The sequence below is a fragment of the Staurois parvus genome, unplaced genomic scaffold (genome assembly GCF_062004578.1).
Source record: "Staurois parvus isolate SC_StPar_1 unplaced genomic scaffold, SC_StPar_1.0 ptg000412l, whole genome shotgun sequence".
Taxonomy (NCBI): Eukaryota; Metazoa; Chordata; class Amphibia; order Anura; family Ranidae; genus Staurois; species Staurois parvus.
In genome coordinates, this window is record NW_028318208.1 from 2,297,744 (window position 1) to 2,317,937 (window position 20,194).

The following is a 20,194-nucleotide window of genomic DNA, read 5'->3' on the forward strand; positions in this document are numbered from 1 at the left end:
ATTGGTGGCCAGTAAGGTAATGAACCTTTACCTTACTAACCACCAATTCATCAATGAATCAATGAAAGGGTATGTTTCCCTGCTGACCACCAAAGTAAAGGTGCATTACCTTACTGGCCACCAATGAAAGGGTTTATTACCTTACTGTTCACCAGTTCATCAATGAAAGGGTATGTTTCCCTACCGACCACAGATGTAAGGGTTCACTACCTTACTGTCCACCAATGAAAGGGTTCATTACCTTACTGTCCACCAGTTCACAAATGAAAGGGTATGTTTCCCTACTGACCACCAAAGTAAAGGTGCATTACCTTACTGGCCACCAATGAAAGGGTTCATTACCTTACTGGCCACCAGTTCATCAATGAAAGGGTATGTTTCACTACTGACCACAGATGTAAGGGTTCATTACCTTACTGGCCACCAATGAAAGGGTTCATTACCTTACTGTCCACCAGTTCATCAATGAAAGGGTATGTTTCCCTACTGACCCCAGATGTAAGGGTTCATTACCTTACTGGCCACCAATGAAAGGGTTCATTACCTTACTGTCCACCAGTTCATCAATGAAAGGGCATGTTTCCCTACTGACCACAGATGTGAGGGTTCATTACCTTACTGGCCACCAATGAAAGGGTTCATTACCTTACTGTCCACCAGTTCATCAATGAAAGGGCATGTTTCCCTACTGACCACAGATGTAAGGGTTCATTACCTTACTGGCCACCAATGAAAGGGTTCATTACCTTACTGTCCACCAGTTCATCAATGAAAGGGCATGTTTCCCTACTGACCACAGATGTGAGGGTTCATTACCTTACTGGCCACCAGTTCATCAATGAAAGGGTATGTTTCCCTACTGACCACCAAAGTAATGAACCCTACGAATGTGCTGCATCTATAATGCCCTGTGCTGGCAGCACATTGGAGATCCGGACTGCTGTTCTTTGTAACTACAGGCAAAATAAAAATAAAAGACATATTGTATGTGATTAAGTCTGCCAATAGTATGAATACAGCAGTTTTTGTTTTCCAGAGTCCTCCCTGTAACGTAGTTTTATTACCTGTTGATTCTTCCAATAAATCCATTTAATTTTTCCACTTGGCCAAACTGTCCAAAAAAAGTGACAGTTACAGATAATGCTGCCAGGGTTTCTTTATTTGAGTTCACTGGACTCTAAAAATAGCTGTCAGTTTTTTGGAAAATAACTGTCACTTGTGTTAACTGAGCCTACGTTCTCTGTTCTTTCTGTTGAGCGGCAGGTCATGCTTAGACATCCTAGTTCTTCAACAGCCACATCTAACCCCCATTCTAGAATATTAAACGGAATGTCTAAAAACCCCCTCCACAAACTGTAATAAGATACTGGCATTTCAGGAAAACGATCAGTTAAACTGACTACATAAAACAACACATGGAAGTGTCCTCTTTCAAAACGACAGATGTTTATTAAAAGAAACAATTTAAAGTGTAACTGAACCCATCTGAGTTATCTTCATTCTAATGCCTGCTACTGCAAGATGTAGATAATAACCGCGCCTGTGGCAGAGATGGATCATTCACACGACAACCTGGAGAGGAGACTAATGCAGGCCATACATGGTTCGAATTCCAAATTATTTTTCGTCCGAAAATCGAAACATCGTTCGTTCTGTAATCCAATGGTGCCACCAATGATTTAGAAAATTTCACGAATTTTCCAGCATGCCTGATAAATGAAATGGGGAGGAACCACAAAAATTGTCCGATGCCATTGCCCCACTAACAGCGAAAATTCTTAGGTCTGATTTACATACGAAATTCGTAAGGAATTCGAACCATGTATGGCCTGCATAAGGGATGGTGGATGTCCAAGGTGCCCAGCTACGACCTTCATGCTCCTCCAGTATACCAGGGGGAGAGTGTGATTGGTCAAAGCTGTGCACCCATCTGTCACATTACAAAGGATGGACTAGGCAGCTGGGATCTGACTGGGCTGTGCCAGCACTGACAATGCAAACGCAGCAGCTTTTCTGTACCTAATGCTATCTTTAACCACTTCTGGGCATTGCTGCCTGCTTCCCGGTTTAGGGCCGGCCAACACCAGCAGGAACCTGTCAACAAGTCCTGGCCAAAGATTCACAGCCAGGACCTGCTGATTGGCTGTGTCCAATCACAGCCCAGAGCCCTGTGTTGACAATCAACACAGTGCTCTGTACAGAGGGAACGATCTCTGATCAGATTAGTAAACGCGGCACATATTACACACATTACGAATGGTTAGGCACACATTTAACCCCTTGATTGGCCTAGATGTTAACCCCTTCCAAGACAGTGTCATTAGTACAGTGACAGTGTATAGTATTATCACTGATCACTTTATTAGTGTCGCTGGTGATGTCAGTGGCAGTTAGTCAGTCCCCCCCCAACATCAGTTAGTGTCAGATTCCCCACCGCACTATCACAGTCCCATTATAAGTTGCTGATCACTGCCATTACTAGTATAAATAAATAAATAACAATTCCAATATATATACCATAGTTTGTAGATGCTATAACGTTTATGCAAACCAATCAATATACACTTATTGGATTTTTTTTTTTACCAAAGACATGTAGCAGAATACATTTTGGCCTAAATTTATGAAGAAATTAGATTTTTTTTAAAAATGTTGTTGAATGTTTTATAGCAGGAAGTAAAAAATATTGTTTGTTTTTTTTTCAAACGTTTTGATTTTTTTTGTTTATAGAATAAAAAATACAAACACAGCGGTGATCAAATACCACCAAAAGAAAGTTCTATTTATGCAAAAGAAATAATAGAAATTTTATTTGGATACAGTGCTGCATGACCGCGCAATTACCTGATAAATTAGCGCAGTGCTGAATAGCAAAAACCTTTCTGGAGTGCTAGTGGATAACAATGTCAAAGAAAGGGATGGTGGAGGAGCCCGAGCTGCTACCTTGCCTAGAGACCCAATCTGCCTTAAAGGAGAAGTACAGCCAAAGCTCTTTTGGCTGTACTCCTCCTGTGGATTATAGGAGTGCAGTTCGTTCTGCACTCCTGTGACCCATTCTCAGCCGGCTGTTGGCTGACGTCACTCAGCTGGTCCAGGCTGGGGAAAGTTCCTGACTTCAAAGTAGGGTTGCCACCTTATCCCTTTAAAACCCAAACACATATTACTGACACAGGTTCTGGGGCTGATTAAGGTGGTAATTAAACTCACTAAGTGCCTGATCTGCATTAACTCAGCCTCATAAACTGTGTAATTAATTAATGTGTTCGGGTTTAAAGGCATGAGGCGGCAACCCTACTTCAAAGTCGGGATGCACCCCAGAGTCCGGAGTGGCAGAGAGCAATGACTGACAGTCACGCTCTCCACTCAGAGCGGCTGTGAGCAATCAGCGATCATGTGAGCTGGCAGGGAACAGATGCTGCATCCACCTAGGTATGTTTGGGGAAAAAAAAAAAAAAAAAATCACACTTGCCTTTTAACTATTTCACTGCCAGAGACATTTTTACATTTTTTTTGCATGTTAAAAAAATTATTTTAGGCCTGAAGATTGGTTCAAACCCCCAAATCATATAAATTTTCTGAAAGCAGAGACCCTCGAGATTAAAATTGTGGCAGTTACAGCTTTTATGTCATATGGGATTGCACTTCCAGAGGTCCTTGGAAGTGATTGGGGGCTGTTATCACATTTACACACATTCTCAGCGGCTTTAACAAAACCCCCTGCTGCTACTGACATAGGACATTCGTGGGTGGCAGTGAATGGGTAAAGTTTATTTCAAGTATTTGTACTAGTAGGGACACTTGGGGGGTATTTGTGCTAGGAGGGGAAATTGGGGGGGGGGGGGGTTGTTCAGGGGCATATGGCGAAAGAGAGGATTTGAGCTGGGGGGGCAAAGATTTGTGCTGGGAGGGGGGATTTCATCAGGGGGGCGGATTTGTAATGAGAGGAGGGGGACTCCACGATTAGGTGGAAATCATGCAGATTAGTATTTTTTTGTGTGGGGGATTTTTGCTGACACATAATGCTCATACAACTTGGGGTGGCGGCAACATTTGGCATGCTCACCCTGCGCTCTAGATGGCTTTATCCCGGCACTGCGTGTAGGGGTTTATTGTATTAAAAATATATATTGTCCTCTCCGCTCCTCGCATGACCTCCTGCTCTCTAGCTCCCTTGTCTCCTCCTCCCATGCTTGTCTCCAGGACTTCTCCAGAGCGTCCCCCATCTTCTGGAACTTTCTACCCCAATTTATCAGACTATCGCCTACTCTGATCACTTTTAGGCGATCTTTTTAAACCTATCTCTTCAGGGAAGCCTATCCTGCCCTCAGCTAATAATGGAATCTTCTACTCTTCCAATCAGTCCATCCCCCACAGTTACTACCTTTTGTACCACCAGCCCCTCCCTCCTAGATTGTAAGCTCCCAGGATCAGGGCCCTCCTATCCCTCTTGTATTGAACTGTATTGTTGCTCTATTGTCTATATAAATCCTGTATAATAATAATAATAATAATAATATAGTGTGTATGTATTTAACGTATGTTTGTGTGTGTGCGTTACCTGTGTTTTTAGTGTGTGTTTTTGTGTCTTAGAACCATGCCAACATAGCGATTTTGTAGCTGATGAGCAACAAGATCACTATGCAGATCAGAGTAAACATTCATCTGACTCCGCATGACACTCCCCAACTGTCGAGATGAGCGAACTGCTATAGATTCTGTAGAATGTCACTCCCCAGCAATAGCGCATTCATCCGGCCTGCCAGAGAGTTGGGCACGGAATCAGGAGTATTTACTCTGCATAATGATCCATCAGTGCAGAGACGTTGTCAGTGACAGGATCACCACTGTGACATCAGCTGTAGTGTCAGTTACCCTGCCTGAAAGAACAGAAAAATGACTGTTGAGCCATCAGAGATGCACTCAGCATCTAAGGCTCCGTTCACACCAATGCGTTTTTTAGTGCTTTTTGCAATCCATTTAACATGGTTTCCCTATGGAAAATGTTCACATCTATGCTTTTTTGAGCTGCTGCATTTTTGAAAAGGGTCAGGGAATTGTTTAAAAGCAAAAAGTAGAGTTTTTGCTACAATAGCGTACAATGGAGAAGTTGCTGAAATGCACGGTATTGTGTTTTTGTGTGTTTTGCATTTTTATTCTGCCCAGCATCAAAAAAAAAATTCCACTTTAACAAAAAAAAAAGAGTTGAACAAAACACAAAATGCCGTAAAATCGCATAAACAAGACGTGTGTAGAAAAAACCGCAAAAAGAACTGCGAAAAGCACTGCAAAATGGACAAAAAGCAAACTGCATACGTGTAAAAGCAGCCTTAGGCCTGGTTCACATATCCACGTTTTTTATGCGTTTTGTGGGAACGCAGTGCACGCCATTTAACATGATTTCTTATGGATCACGTTCACATCTATGCGTTTTTTGTGGGCATGTTTTTTAGAAAGAGTCAGGGACTTCTTTTCCCGCTGCGGTTTTCGTTTTTTGTCCAATAGACTTCAGTGGAACCACATATAAAACGCAAGTGCTGCTCCCCGGACCCTGCATTCACTATATTCGGTCTCCATGGACCCCGCATTCACTATATCTGGTCTCCCCGGACCCTGCATTCACTATATCTGATCTCCCCGGACCCTGCATTCACTATATCTGGTCTCCCCAGACCCTGCATTCACTATATCCGATCTCCCCGGACCCTGCATTCACTATATCCGGTCTCCCCGGACCCTGCATTCACTATATCCGGTCTCCCCGGACCCTGCATTCACTATATCTGGTCTCCCCGGACCCTACATTCACTATATCTGGTCTCCGCGGACCCTGCATTCACTATATCTGGTCTCCCAGGACCCTGCATTCACTATGTCTGGTCTCCCAGGACCCTGCATTCACTATATTTGGTCTCCCAGGATCCTGCATTCACTATATCTGGTCTCCCCAGACCCTGCATTCACTAAATATGGTCTCCCCGGACCCTGCATTCACTATATCTGGTCTCCCCAGACCCTGCATTCACTATATCTGGTCTCCCCGGTCCCTGCATTCACTATATCTGGTCTCCCCGGACCCTGCATTCACTATATCTGGTCTCCACCGGACCCTGCATTCACTATATCTGGTCTCCCTGGACCCTGCATTCACTATATCTGGTCTCCTCGGACCCTGCATTCACTATATCCGGTCTCCCACAGAACATGGAAATGCAATTATTGTAGTAAATATAAACTGCTAAATACCTTTTCTCATCAGCAACATAAAGCAGTCTTGTGACTTCTATCAGTGTTCAGCAGAACAATGATTAATCTTATAAGAGGAGTTTTCATTCTCTTCTGATTGTCCTATGAGGCTGCATAGCCCCTGACCCTCTGTCTGGAAAGTGCTGATTGGCCCTGTGCTGATCACATGCACCCTCCCAAGAAGAAAGAAAAACTCTCTAGCAATACACACCAAATTGAGCATGTGCAGCTTGCTCCCAACGCTTTGTTCTAGATGGATTGGGGACAGTAGAAGAAAGGGGGGGATCAGAGAAGACAGGATCAAACAGCCTGTTTACACAATGCAGAGGATTAACCCCTTAGGTTCCACAGTGAGTATAACAAGCATACTTTACTGCAAATACAGACTGATTTTTATTGTTGGGGGTTCAGTAACACTTTAACTATTCCCTACTCCAACCAAAACTAAGAAAACTATTGGCTTTAGATTTGTTCATGTTTAGGAAGAAACAGGCAGCACATCAGATTGTAATACCGGAAACCGTACCTCGACCAGGCGGTCCTGCGGTCTCAGCCCAGCTTTGGCTGCCGGGGATCCGGGGTCCACAGAACGGATAAACTGGCCTGGCCGGGATTTTTCACTGTGCAGGTTGAATCCGTAGCCATTGGGCCCCTTCTTTAAAGTACACAGACGGGGACACCTCTCCTTCGCCTGTCCGTTTACGTCCTGTGAGGAGACAAAGCAACGTATGTTTATTTTGTGGTTTTCTGACGTCTCTCCATCAGCCGACACCAACAACAAACTGAATGGAAAGCAGCTCACAAATTCCATTATGTAAATATGACAGCAGCACTGACAGACACGTTATTTCAGGTTTCTGGCGTGGGACAGATCTGAATATAATGAACCCAAGAGGAAAGCAGGGCTCATTCTTTCTGTTCTGTGGAGTCCTCTTTAGTATTTTCAAAACCAAATCTTTATTTAATAACGTGCCCAAAAGAGCGCTGAGTGACCAATACCGAGTGACCAATCCTGAATGAGCATCTAGCAGTCTGTCTAGATCAGGGGTGTCAAACTGCGGCCCTCCAGCTGTTGCAGAACTATAAGTCCCATGAGGCTTTGCAAGGCTGACAGTTACAAGCATGGCTCCCAAAGACTGAGGTATGATGGGAATTGTAGTTCTTCAACAGATGGAGGGCCGCAGTTTGACACCTATGGTCTAGATCAGTGTTTCTTAACCTTCTTTCAATCAAGGCACCCTTAAAAATGATGGACAATCCCGAGGCACCCTTTAAAATTATGGACAGTCCCGAGGCACCCTTTAAAATTATGGACAGTCTTGAGGTACCCCATTCTAAAATAGAGTGCCTCTAGACCAGCAATGGGCAAACTACGGCCCGCGGGCCGTATACGGCCCGGCGGACCTTTTAATCCGGCCCGCGGAGCGTGATGTGAGGCTGTCAGGATGTGTGTAGGCGGGGCAGCGTGACGAACGTGAGGGGAGCTACGCTCCTCTCACAGTCCGCCCTGAAGCCCGGAACGGCGAGAGGAACGCGCGGAGCAAAGGTAAGTATATTGACACAGGGGGACTTACTATAGGGGGGATGAATTACTATATGGGGGATGAATTACTATGCTTACTATGGGGGAATATTACTATACTTACTATGGATGGCATGGTAGTGGCTGGGCCGGCCAGCAGCTAGTCCGGCCCCCGGGTCCAATATATGAACCCATTGCGGCCCTCAAGTCAAAAAGTTTGCCCACCCCTGCTCTAGACTGTCCATTTTAAAAGCGCACCCCATTCTAAAATGTGAAAAGTTTTATATAACGCAGCAACAGCCACACATGTGTGTAATAGAGAGGGATGAGGAACTGTATGTAATAGAGAGGGATGAGGCACTGTATGAAATAGAGTGGGATGAGGCACTGTGTGTAATAGAGAGGGATGAGACACTGTATGTAATGGAGAGGGGTGAGGAACTGTATGAAATAGAGTGGGATGAGGCACTGTATGTAATAGAGTGGGATGAGGCACTGTGTGTAATAAGAGAGGGATGAGACACTGTATGTAATAGAGAGGGATGAGGCACTGTATGAAATAGAGTGGAGTGAGCCACTGTATGTAATAGAGTGGGATGAGGCACTGTGTGTATTAGAGAGGGACAAGGCATTGTGTGTAATAGAGAGAGAGATGAGGCACTGTGTGTAATAAGAGAGGGATGAGACACTGTATGTAATAGAGAGGGATGAGGCACTGTATGAAATAGAGTGGGATGACCCACTGTATTTAATAGAGTGGGATGAGGCACTGTGTGTAATAGAGAGGGATGAAGTATTGTGTGTAATAGAGAGGGATGAGGCACTGTATGAAATAGGATAAAGCACTGTATGTAATGGAGAGGGATGAGAAACTGTATAAAATAGAGTAGGATGAGGCACTGTATGTAATAGAGAGGGATGAGGCACTGTATGTAATAGAGAGGGATGAGGCACTGTACGTAATAGAGTAGGATGAGGCACTGTGTGTAATACAGAGGGATGAGGCACTGCATGTAATAGAGAGGGATGAGGCACTGAGGAGCTATAATGCACTGCATGCAATAGAGAGGGATGAGGCACTGATAAGAGCTGTAATGCACTGCATGTAACAGGGTCTACCACAATATGCAAGAACATATCTTGCCTGGGAAGCTACACTTGGATTTTATATGGTACTGTAGTGCAGGGATCTTTCAGATATACAGTAGGATCTTTACAGATGAGAAAATTGTTACAATTTATAGAACAATCCTTCAAAAAAGCTTATTCCCAAGCCTGGCAACCTCTGTCTTATGTCAATGGCTGGCTGAAGTCTTGTTTTCAGGCATGAAAGTGCCAAGGAGGAGAAGTACTCATGAAGGCCGACCCCTAAAATAAATTCAATGAGCCGCTAAATGATATTTGCTGACTTTTCTCTTTCCTTCCACTATTACAGTACACTGATCTACTCCTTTGCAAAATATACGATTATTGGGTCGTCTTACGGAAACCATTTACAAATAAGTAGAAGCGGATCTGCTCTTATGTTAGCTTCCATCTCCTTGTATATTTTTGTTTTGTCTCACAAGGATTCCTTTCAGCCCAGCGCTGGTACTGCCACTGATAATTACATGGCAATCACTTACAATTACCCCAATTACTTTTCAATTTTAAACATTAACCTCTGATTAAGAACCATTCATGGTGGCAAAACTTCATTAACCCACAGAAATAGAATGCTGTGTTGATGGAAGAACACAGAGGGGGTCTGCCTTCATAGTTAATGGGCTGAATCACCGAGAGGTTCAATTGCATCTAATAGGCCAACAATTTAAAGGGACGTTTCAGGTCAGGATTGAAAATGACATTTTAGTTTTGGATAGGTGAAGTAGGTAGAGAACTTCTGTCAGTGACCCCATTAGAGAGATTTCCCCTCACTGTGGTCTGATGAACTTACCAAGATGACACCACTGTGTCCTAAGGGGACAGTAAGAAGAACCAAAGTGCCTATCGGGGACATGATATCTGACACAGAGGCAGCACTTGGAGCTCTCCAACACATAATCCGATAAAGAGGGATTTCATTTCTTCCTTTATGGAATGCTGTTGTATGTGTTTCAGCCCGGGTTCACATATATGCAGTGCGGTATATCGCATGTGATACGCACAGGAACTGCACCGCATTTCTGTGTAAATCACATGCGATTTGTGTGCGGTGCGATTGGAGCCGTACATTTTGTATGGCTCTAATCGCACCGCACCTGCACCAAAAAGGCGCAGGACCCTTTTTTTGGTCCTCGCTAGAATCGAATTGCACGGGTATTCACACCTATGTGATCTGATGCCCCTTGAGGGTTAGGCACCGATGTGAATGTACAATATATATGTAAAGCGCTGCGTAAATTGATGGCTCTATATAAGTACCTGAAATTAATAAATAAAACTGAATCAAAGAGTATGGTGACCCCCCTGAGGCCCAGAGGAGAGTGACTCATATAAGCTGACCCCCATCGCAGCTTCCACCAGTAGAGAAGATCTCTCGAGGCGCCAGTATTGTGGGACAGCCTGTCCAGTGTGAACTGCACCTTCCACAGGATAAGAGGGGACCTCTGGCTATTAATATTGCGCTTACCTAATGCGCATCTGGTGAGTGTGCATTTCTTATATATCCTACACGGTTTTGACGAGTGCCTCACTGGGAGTAACAAAGTCACCATTTCATCCATTTATCATTTACCGGACATTGTTCCTATGGACTTCATACTATTTGTGGGTGTGGCCAGTCTCTGATATAGCACATTTAATTTATTTATTAGCGCTGCACTTTTTCATATTGTATATATTAAAGAGTGTGTTCTGTTTGTGTCGCTTAGACACCGTTAACTACTTATGAAACGCAGTGTACTGCGGATGAGCAGCTCGTACAGGCATTGCTCCCTTCTTCGGGGTTCAGGGCGCAGGTGATTGGACACAGTGGGATTTTGTTAACAGGTTTCAGCTAATGATTCATGGCCTGCTGATCGTCTGTGTCCTAACACAGCCCAGGGCCCTGTGTTGACAAACACATAAGTCTCTGTACAGAGGGAACAACCTGTGTCTCCCTGCGAAGCAGGGAGAAGAAACAAACCAATCCTTAGTAAAAAGCAGCACATATTACAAAGTAAAAAATAAAAACAAAAAAAAATTACTGAAGCGGCTGACCTTTAATAAAAACACACTTACCAGTCCAAGGATCCAGTGCTGTCCTCACCCGGTCTTCTTCTCCGTCAATCTTTGGGTCCCCGGTGCTGGGAAGCCGGCTGTGACTCCTTACAGCTTCCCAGTTGGATGCCTACTGCGCATGCGTGAACCATGCTGCACTTTGTGATTGGTTATGGAGCCCAGAGTGAGCTGCAGACAAAGAGGGGGGGACAAACTTCTGCTTGGATCACCTATGCAATCTGAGAAGTGGGAGCAGGTACCTATGAAAACTAGGGGGTGCACTGAACACCCTAGCTGCCATTGTGCTACATGCTACATGCTGGGTGTCCAGTGCACTCCTGTACCGTTAAAGAGGGGTGGGCTCCCTCAGGTCCATCTGCCCTGTACATGTGCCTCTACTATGGGGGCTCTTAAATTTGTAGAGTAAGGAACTACAGAATACAGGGGTGCCATGACGAGGCTCTGTGGCTTACACATGTATTTGCAAATGTGTGCTAACAAAACCCCTGTTTTTAACGCATATTGTTAGACAGGTAAATTTAGTCTGCTTGCAGGTCGGCTGGCAAGTTAGAGCTGGGAATTTTTCTATTTTTTTGCTTGACGTGTGTCGCCTGTCTATGTGCTCCTTGCTCTGAAGGACAGTTATAGACTGGGGCATTGACCGTTTTTTGACCTATCAAAACTAGGTTCCTGATTCCCCCAAAAATTATAATGTGCGAAATGTGATATGGGGGGGGGGGGACATAAAGGGGATCTTCCCTTTTAGGGTGAAGTTATGCTTTAAAGAGATGTCATGGTCACTTTAAGGGCCTATTTACACCATTCGACAGTGCAAAGCGTTGGGATGCCATTGGCACCTCCAATGCACCAACAGAGTACATCTGCACTAAAGTACACCACTGCGTACTGCTATTCACCCTGAGGTCATCACAGAGGACAAGGGGGCACTCTTTACGTCTGGAGGAAAAAAAATGTAATCATCAAACACGGAAAGGTTTCTTCACAGTAAGAGCTGTGAAAATGTGGAATAGACTCCCACAAGAGTTGGTTCTGGCCAGCTCAGTGGATTGCTTCACAAAAGTCCTGGATTGTTTCTTGGATACACAGAATATAACTGGATACTAACATTTATAGGTAAAGTTGATCCAGGGAATATTAGATTGCCTCTCGGGGGATCAGGAAGGAATTTTTTTCCCAGCAGGAGCAAATTGGATCATGCTTTGCTGGGTTTTTTTGCCTTCCTCTGGATCAACTGTGGGTGTAGGATTAAAACTTTTTTTTTTTCTATGGTTGAACTGGATGGACTTTTGTCTTTTTTCAGCCAGACTAATGCCGGCCATAGACGGTTCGAAAATCGGCCGATTTTTCGTCCGAAAGATTAATAGGCTGATTTTCGCACTGTTTATCGGGTTAATTCATTGGCCAGTTTTTGCGTTTTTTTTCACTTTTGGATTATCGGTCATGTTGGAAAATTCATGGAAAACGACCGATTTTCGCATCAATGATGGTCAAATCGTACGATCGTTTTTACGAAAAAAATATGCGCATGAGCCGTGACCTGGAAGGAACAGAAGTTTTGCCTGTTATATGGTGTGAAACTTTATGACTCGGTCGGCTGACTTTCGTAATAATTGGTGGTTACGTCAATTTAACGAACGATCGATGTTTCGTTTACCGAACGCTAAAACGTCCGGTGTTCGAGCCGTCTATGGCCTGCATAACTATGTAACTATGCAAACCACAACAGTTAAAAAAAACTCACAAACAAAAAAAAAAATAAACACCATAAAAAAATAGAGCAACTCCATTTATCCTGGTTTGGATCTCATTCAATGATTATAATCTGGGGAAACACAGCATGCTACAACGCACAATAAAACAAGTTGCAGTACATGCACTACTGCCACTCCTGATGGTGTGAATGAGCACTAAATGACTTTTATTTAATGACTGCCTGAAGTTTAGACTTTCTTATAATTCTTGGAGAAATTGACCTTTGTGGAAAAAAAAAAGAAAAGTTGAAAGACTTTTGTAGCACCTTTTGTATCATTCTCCTAGATTGTAAGCTCCCAGGATCAGGGCCTTCCTATCCCTCTTGTATTGAACTGTATTGTTGCTGTATTGTCTCTCTTTATATTGTAAAGCGCTGAGCAAACTGTTGGCACTATATAAATCCTGTATAATAATAATAATATATAAATCCTGTTTATTAATAATAATAATAAAAATTGTTGGCGCTATATAAATCCTGTATTATAATAATAATAATTGTTGGCGCTATATAAATCCTGTATTATAATAATAATAATTGTTGGCGCTATATAAATCCTGTATAATAATAATAATAATAATTGTTGGCGCTATATAAATCCTGTATAATAATAAAAATAATATATAAATCCTGTTTATTAATAATAATAATAAAAATTGTTGGCGCTATATAAATCCTGTATTATAATAATAATAATTGTTGGCGCTATATAAATCCTGTATTATAATAATAATAATTGTTGGCACTATATAAATCCTGTATAATAATAATAATAATAATTGTTGGCGCTATATAAATCCTGTATAATAATAATAATAATTGTTGGCGCTATATAAATCCTGTATTATAATAATAATAATTGTTGGCGCTATATAAATCCTGTATAATAATAATAATAATAATTGTTGGCGCTATATAAATCCTGTATTATAATAATAATAATTGTTGGCGCTATATAAATCCTGTATAATAATAATAATAATAATAATTGTTGGCACTATATAAATCCTGTATAATAATAATAATAATATATAAATCCTGTTTATTAATAATAATAATAAAAATTGTTAGCGCTATATAAATCCTGTATTATAATAATAATAATTGTTGGCGCTATATAAATCCTGTATTATAATAATAATAATTGTTGGCGCTATATAAATCCTGTATTATAATAATAATAATTGTTGGCACTATATAAATCCTGTATAATAATAATAATTGTTGGCGCTATATAAATCCTGTATAATAATAATAATAATTGTTGGCGCTATATAAATCCTGTATAATAATAATATATAAATCCTGTTTATTAATAATAATAATAAAAATTGTTGGCGCTATATAAATCCTGTATTATAATAATAATAATTGTTGGCGCTATATAAATCCTGTATAATAATAATAATAATTGTTGGCGCTATATAAATCCTGTATAATAATAATTCTCATTCTGATCCTGTATTTGTACAGAGGGAAACACGCACAATAGGCGTCCATACAACAAATTCCGAACCTCTTTGATGAGAAGATCCTCCTAACAGTTGTATCATTCATATTCTATTATTCCGGCTCTAAGCCCAGTCTTGTGTATGGGATGTGTACAGTCGTCATTGCGGTACACTGCTTCATGCTGGCGCCTGTCCAGGGCCTTGTGTGCCAATCAAACGCTGCTTTGCATTTCAAATAGTCACCTTTGCATGGTCAACACAACCCGAGCAACGCAATATAGGACTCTGTGCTGACACATGACCCTTTCCCATGCAACTTTCACATCGCTTTAACCATTTCCCCATCCTGCAAACCATTACCGGCTTCATTTTTTATATAACGCGGAACTATACTCAAAGGGTAACTAAAGCCAAATTCCCAGCTGGTATTTTTTTTCGACAAAACTAATGAATGGACTTCTGTATTTATTTAAAGTAAATCATTAAAATATGTAAAGCTGATGACTAAAATTGAATTTAGCACGTTCATGTACCTGTATGTAAAAATCTATACAGCTTTCATTAACCTTTTTTGCTGGCAGGAGCCAGCTGTTTCATGAGATTTCAATGGCGGAGGCAATTTTCTTGGCTTCCTGATCATGTGATCACTGGGATTAGTTGCCGCAGTGGTCATGTGATCAGAAGCCCGTCCTACCAGCACACTACTGTAACAGCGTGGGGGTGCGCAACTGAGCGCGCTCCAGGCACAGAACTGTGTTAAAGCTGTGCTGCCACATATATGCATACGGCTGGCAGAAATAATACCTGATGATCCTGCCATTAACATCCTTCATAAGGCACTTCCTATTATAGGGTGACAACATTCTGTCCCTGTCTCCCAGTTGTGCTCCACAGTGCATTGTAACAGCAAATTAAAACTCATCCTTTCAGGGTTTACATCTGTTTACCATCAATTGTACCAAACATTTCTCTTTGGACATTACAGAGACAGGAAGGCTGGAGAAATATCCCCAATGGGGCCACAGGCAGAGATCAAAATTCTGACAAGGATGATGTTAAAAAAGAAAGGAAAGTGGGAGGAAGAAGAAGGGGATGGAAGGAAGGAAAGAGAAGGGAAAGGGAGGGGAAAGGGAGGAGAAAGGGGGGGAAAAGGAAAGGGTGAGGGAAGGGAAAGGGGCAGGAAAGGGAAGTAAAGGAAAAGAAAGGGGAAGGGAAGGAAAGGGAGGGGAAGGGAAGGAAAGGGAGGGGAAGGGAAGGAAAGGGAGGGGAAGGGAAAGGGTGAGGGAATAGAAAGGGGCTGGAAAGGGAAATAAAGGAAAGGGGAAGGAGAAGGGGAAGGAGAAGGGGAAGGGGGGGAGGGGAAGGAAAGGGAGGGGAAGGGAAAGGGAGAGGGAAGGGAGGGAAAAGGGAGGGGAAAGGGGAGGGAAAGGGAAGGGAGGGGAAAGGGAAGGGAAAGAGAGGGAAAAGAAAAGGGAAGGGAGGAAAATGGGAAGGGAAAGGGAACAGGAAAGGGGCAGGCAAAGGGGAAGGGGGGGAAGGCAAGGGAAGGAAAAAGGAAAGGGAAGGGAAAGGGAGGGAAAAGGAAAGAGAAAGGGAGGGGTAAGGGAAGGGAAAAGGAAAGGAAAGGGAGGGGAAAGGAATGGGTGAGGGAAGTGAAGGGAAAGGGAGGGAAAAGGAAAGAGAAAGGGAAGGGAAAAGGAAAGGAAAGGGAGGTGAAGGAAAAGGGTGAGGGAATGGAAAGGGGCTAGAAAGGGAAATAAAGGAAAGGGGAAGGAGAAGGGGAAGGGGGGAGGGGAAGGAGAAGGGGAAGGGGGGAGGGGAAGGGAAAGGAAGAGGGAAGGGAGGGAAAAGGAAAGGGAAAGGGAGAAGAAAGGGAGGGAAAGGGAAGGGAAAGGGAAGGGAAAGGGAGAAGAAAGGGAGGGAAAGGGAGAAGAAAGGGAGGGAAAGGGAAGGGAAGGGAAAGGGGAGGGGAAAGGGAGGGAAAAGAAAAGGGAAGGGAGGGGAAAGGGAAGGGAAAGGGAGGAAAATGGGAAGGGAAAGGGAGGGGAAAGGGAACAGGAAAGGGGCAGGAAAGGAAAGGGGGAGGCGAAGGGGAAGGGGGGGAAGTCAAGGGAAGGAAAAAGAAGGAAAGGGAAGTAAAGGGGAAGGGAAGGAGAAGGAAGGTGAGTGGAGGGGGGGGGGGGGGGAGTGGAGAGGAAGAGGAGAGGGGTAGTCCTTTCTTTCAAATTAATAAATAAATAGCTGATTTAACTTACATATGCCCAGTTGATTCATGTGAACTGTGAATTTTAATGACAGTTACTCTTTAAATAGAGAGCTCTTTTATAACTGGATCAAACCATAGGCCTGGTTTGCATGTTCTAATCATCACATATAGCAGATCAAGGCCAAACCGTTCTTCCTCTCATCCAACCTGCTCTGTCCAAGGCTGTTTAGACTAAATCAATATTGCTGTGAAATAGAGATGATTCAACAATTTAAAAAAATATATGTTTAGGGCAGAGTTTGCGGTGCTGTCATCTTTGATTTGTGCTTGCAAACTAATACAGCCTAGGTAATGGTAGTTATACTAGAATGCAAGCCAAAATTACAAGCTAGAATTGAAGATCCCATTAAAAAGATAAAATAATAACAGCTATTGCTGCTATATTCAGTCCAGATATTTCCCCTGCAATACTTTGATTCTGCCACTAGGTGTCCTTAGTCTGCTGGCTAGCATTATTCAACCCTCTTCCTTTGAACCCATGTTATCCTGAACCTGCCCCAGCTTGTGAATGGACAGTGAAAGGAGAAACAGCCCAGTGATGAGCTCATATCTCTGTCACTCTGTTCTTTCCTCCTATCAGCACATGAACTGATTGGCTCCTTGTGCGTTTTCCTCTTCCTTTCATACTCCAGGTCTGCTATACAGGGCTAATACTGGGACAAATTCAGGTACTCGTGCTGCTTATATTTTAAAAAATAAATTTAAAGATGTATTGACCTCTTGCCATCCAGATAATGCATATGTGTGGTGGCAAAGAGAATGGGCTTTAACGCCCACATGCTGCATATGTGCATCCAGGGCTGCTGTTAGAAACCACAGGGCCCCATACAGCCAACCTGACAGCCCCCCCCCCCAAAAAAAACACAGTTTACAATGCTTCAGTTATGAATGAACACAGTGCGTGATCGATACTGAGCACTCATTGTGTTCATCCAAGAAAGAAAGGGGCTGCTAAATGTGACCCTTCCACCACTCTCCATCCTGAAGGATCCTATTGCGTGCTTGCAGCTGCTGCTAAGAAGGAAGGGAGGATAGCTGGCAGCACTGCAGGGGTGGGGGCACACAGGGGGTCTGAGCAGCATCGGGAAACGTATAATGCACAGGGAGGGTGATAAGGTGCAACAGGGGGGGCAATTACTGGAACCAATCCCCTGTGTGGCTCTCTCTGCAGCAGCTGAAAGCCAACGGGAAGAAGAGGAGAAGAAGCCAGCTTTCAGCTGCTACACAGAGAGCCATACAGGGGATAGGTTTCAGTAATTGCACCCCTACTGTACCGATCACCCTCCCTGCACACATCCGATACACCCAGCTGCCTGGGCCACCCTGCTGGCCTGGGCCCTGTACAGAAGGACTGGGGGTACCCCCTTATCCAAGGCCCTGTGTGCATCCATGGGCAGCAGAGGTGCGGCACACTCCAAGCACAGTGACCACCTATCAAAAGACAACTCTCAGTCTTTAGTAGCCAGTGGGTCTGGCTCCCGATCATGTGACCGCTGTGATAGCCAATCACAATGTTCATGTGAACAGGCAGATCCAGGAAGGCAACCCCTCTGGGTGTAATAGCCCAGTTAAAGGGACGCCAAGGCTTAGTGGGAAGGGGTTAATAATTACAGGGGGGCATTAACTTGTGTCTTTTATATCTACCTAGATTTCAGTTTTCACATATGCACACGCATGTTCTGACTTACACTTTCACACGCTTGTGAATTTCACGTCCTGCTTGCCCATATGAAGTAAATTGCATGTTTATGGCTGCTGACGTCAGTCTGTCCTGTCAAGGTTAACCCATTACACTCATCTATCAGAGCTGTGTGACATGTGACCGGCCTTGTGCCAGGCATACCCGCAGGCTTCGGGCCTGGTACCGCCACCCCACCTGTCAGATTTGAAACACACTTGGGAAAATTTAGCACCACGGATTATCTTTTAACCTCAGCACTGATGAAAGCAGAATCGTCAAACCTAAAAAGTAACCTCCCCCCCCCCCCAACCACAGAAAAGGCGGCGTGCACTGAAACAGACGCACTTCTGGGGACCTGCCGACCTTATCTGTTCTCATCTTGACGCTCTTCTACTGATCAAGGCTTGGCAGTAGTTGAAACTCTGACTCCTTCAGCAAAATCCATGAGGGAGGAGGACAGAAAGAAAGCGTTAAACAGATTTTCAGGAGGAAACTGGAGGAAAAGCTGATAGGCGCAGGAATGTACAAAATACAAGGGAAAACATTGTTTCATATGGAAACAAAGAGTTGCCGATGGAATGGGCTCAGTTACGTTGCAGCCAGCTGATAGGGTTACAAGCCGGGCCGTATCTTCTGTTCACGGTGATAAGGAAGCAAATCCATAGATGACTTGGATAGGATCTGAGCTGGAGGAACCAGCAACTCCATAAAGCAGGGCGAGATCGGTTAATTACTAATAGTTTTATTGCACATATAATAAAAGGGAGGCTGCTACTGTGCAAAGTGCTGGATACAAATATATTATAATGTCTCGCCCCTGACATGAAGCCAGACAGAGAATATGGCAGGATCTACTGTAAGAGTTTTCTGATAGTGGTCCTCTGTGTAATGGTGGAGTGTGTAATGTTCAACTGTTGGAGCCTGAAGACCCTGGAGCTCAACCTGTGGCCCAAGGGCCAGGTGCAGCCCTTTTGTACCTGTTGTGTGGCCCAGCAGTCAGTAGTGGGAACACTGATTTAAAAAAGGGGTCATAGCAGGGATCTCATCTATCATGTTCCCATTCTATTATTGTCTTCTGCAGCCTGTCTCCGGTCTCCAAATAAACCTGCAGCCTGTCCATAATCTCTAGCCACCATTTCTTCTACTGTGTCTGCAGTCTCCGATAGTGTAAGAGAATCCAGGTGAGAAGATTGGTGAATAGAAATGTGCATGCACATAGAAATGTCCGGAGAAGAGTGATCGGTTGTGCACATGCGCACAGAAATGCATGATCGTGCACACGCACGTCGAAGATTGGCGCCAGACGGACTATTTAAAGGGTGCCTCAGCCTATGCTAAGTGCTGACTGGTCTTCAGCTCCCCCCGTGTCCTGCTTGTTCCTGTGTGATTCCTTTGTTGCTGACCCGGCTTGTTCTTGACTTGACTCTTGCTGCCTCCTCTGCTTGATACTCGTTCCTGACCTCGTCTCTGCTCTTGACTTTGGCTTGCTTATTATTTGGTACCTCACTGTCCGCTCATTGATGACCCCGGCTATTCCTATGACACTGCTCCTGTCTCCCTTCCCAGCTTCCTGTCTTACTCTGGTGTACACCTGGCGACCTACCATACCAGCTCTGCATATCACTACTGTTCCTAAATCGGAGGTTCACCCATCTTCCAAAGTCTCCAACTGCAAGAGCTGCAAACAACATCTGCTGGCGCTCTTGTCCCCCTGGTCCCTAGACACCCTCTGTTCCACTTCCAGTGGGGTCAGGGCTAGTGACACAAGTGAGGCCGACCTCGTCATTTCAGTCTCCAATCAGGTACGTGAGCATTATGTGGGGCCTTTTGGTGATTCTCAGGGCCACAGCTGAGACCCCCTATACCTCACAGGTTGACAATCACTGCTGTAGACACAAAATCTTTGGCACCCTAAGGTTCACCTTCTACTATGTCCACCTCTTTTACGCAGAACATTTTGTTTTACAGGTCCTAGCCTGGCTTAGAATATTGTGACAATGAGCCTATTTGAGAAGGCTGTATTTTTACTGAAAATGGGGGAAAATGTCTAGAGCCAATATTATGTCATATGGTAAACCCA

The 20,194-nt window shown here is 43.8% G+C and overlaps 1 protein-coding gene across 2 annotated transcripts in view; it reads right to left on the reverse strand.

The window, feature by feature from the left end:
- The window catches only part of NHERF2 (NHERF family PDZ scaffold protein 2), a 206,240-nt gene that overhangs the window by 36,485 nt on the left and 149,561 nt on the right, over positions 1-20,194 (reverse strand). For both annotated transcript variants that reach the window (XM_089686819.1, XM_089686818.1), the window contains exon 3: positions 6,770-6,949. In XM_089686819.1, the coding sequence (XP_089542945.1) occupies positions 6,770-6,949 (180 nt within the window). The remainder of the gene's footprint in view (positions 1-6,769; positions 6,950-20,194) is intronic.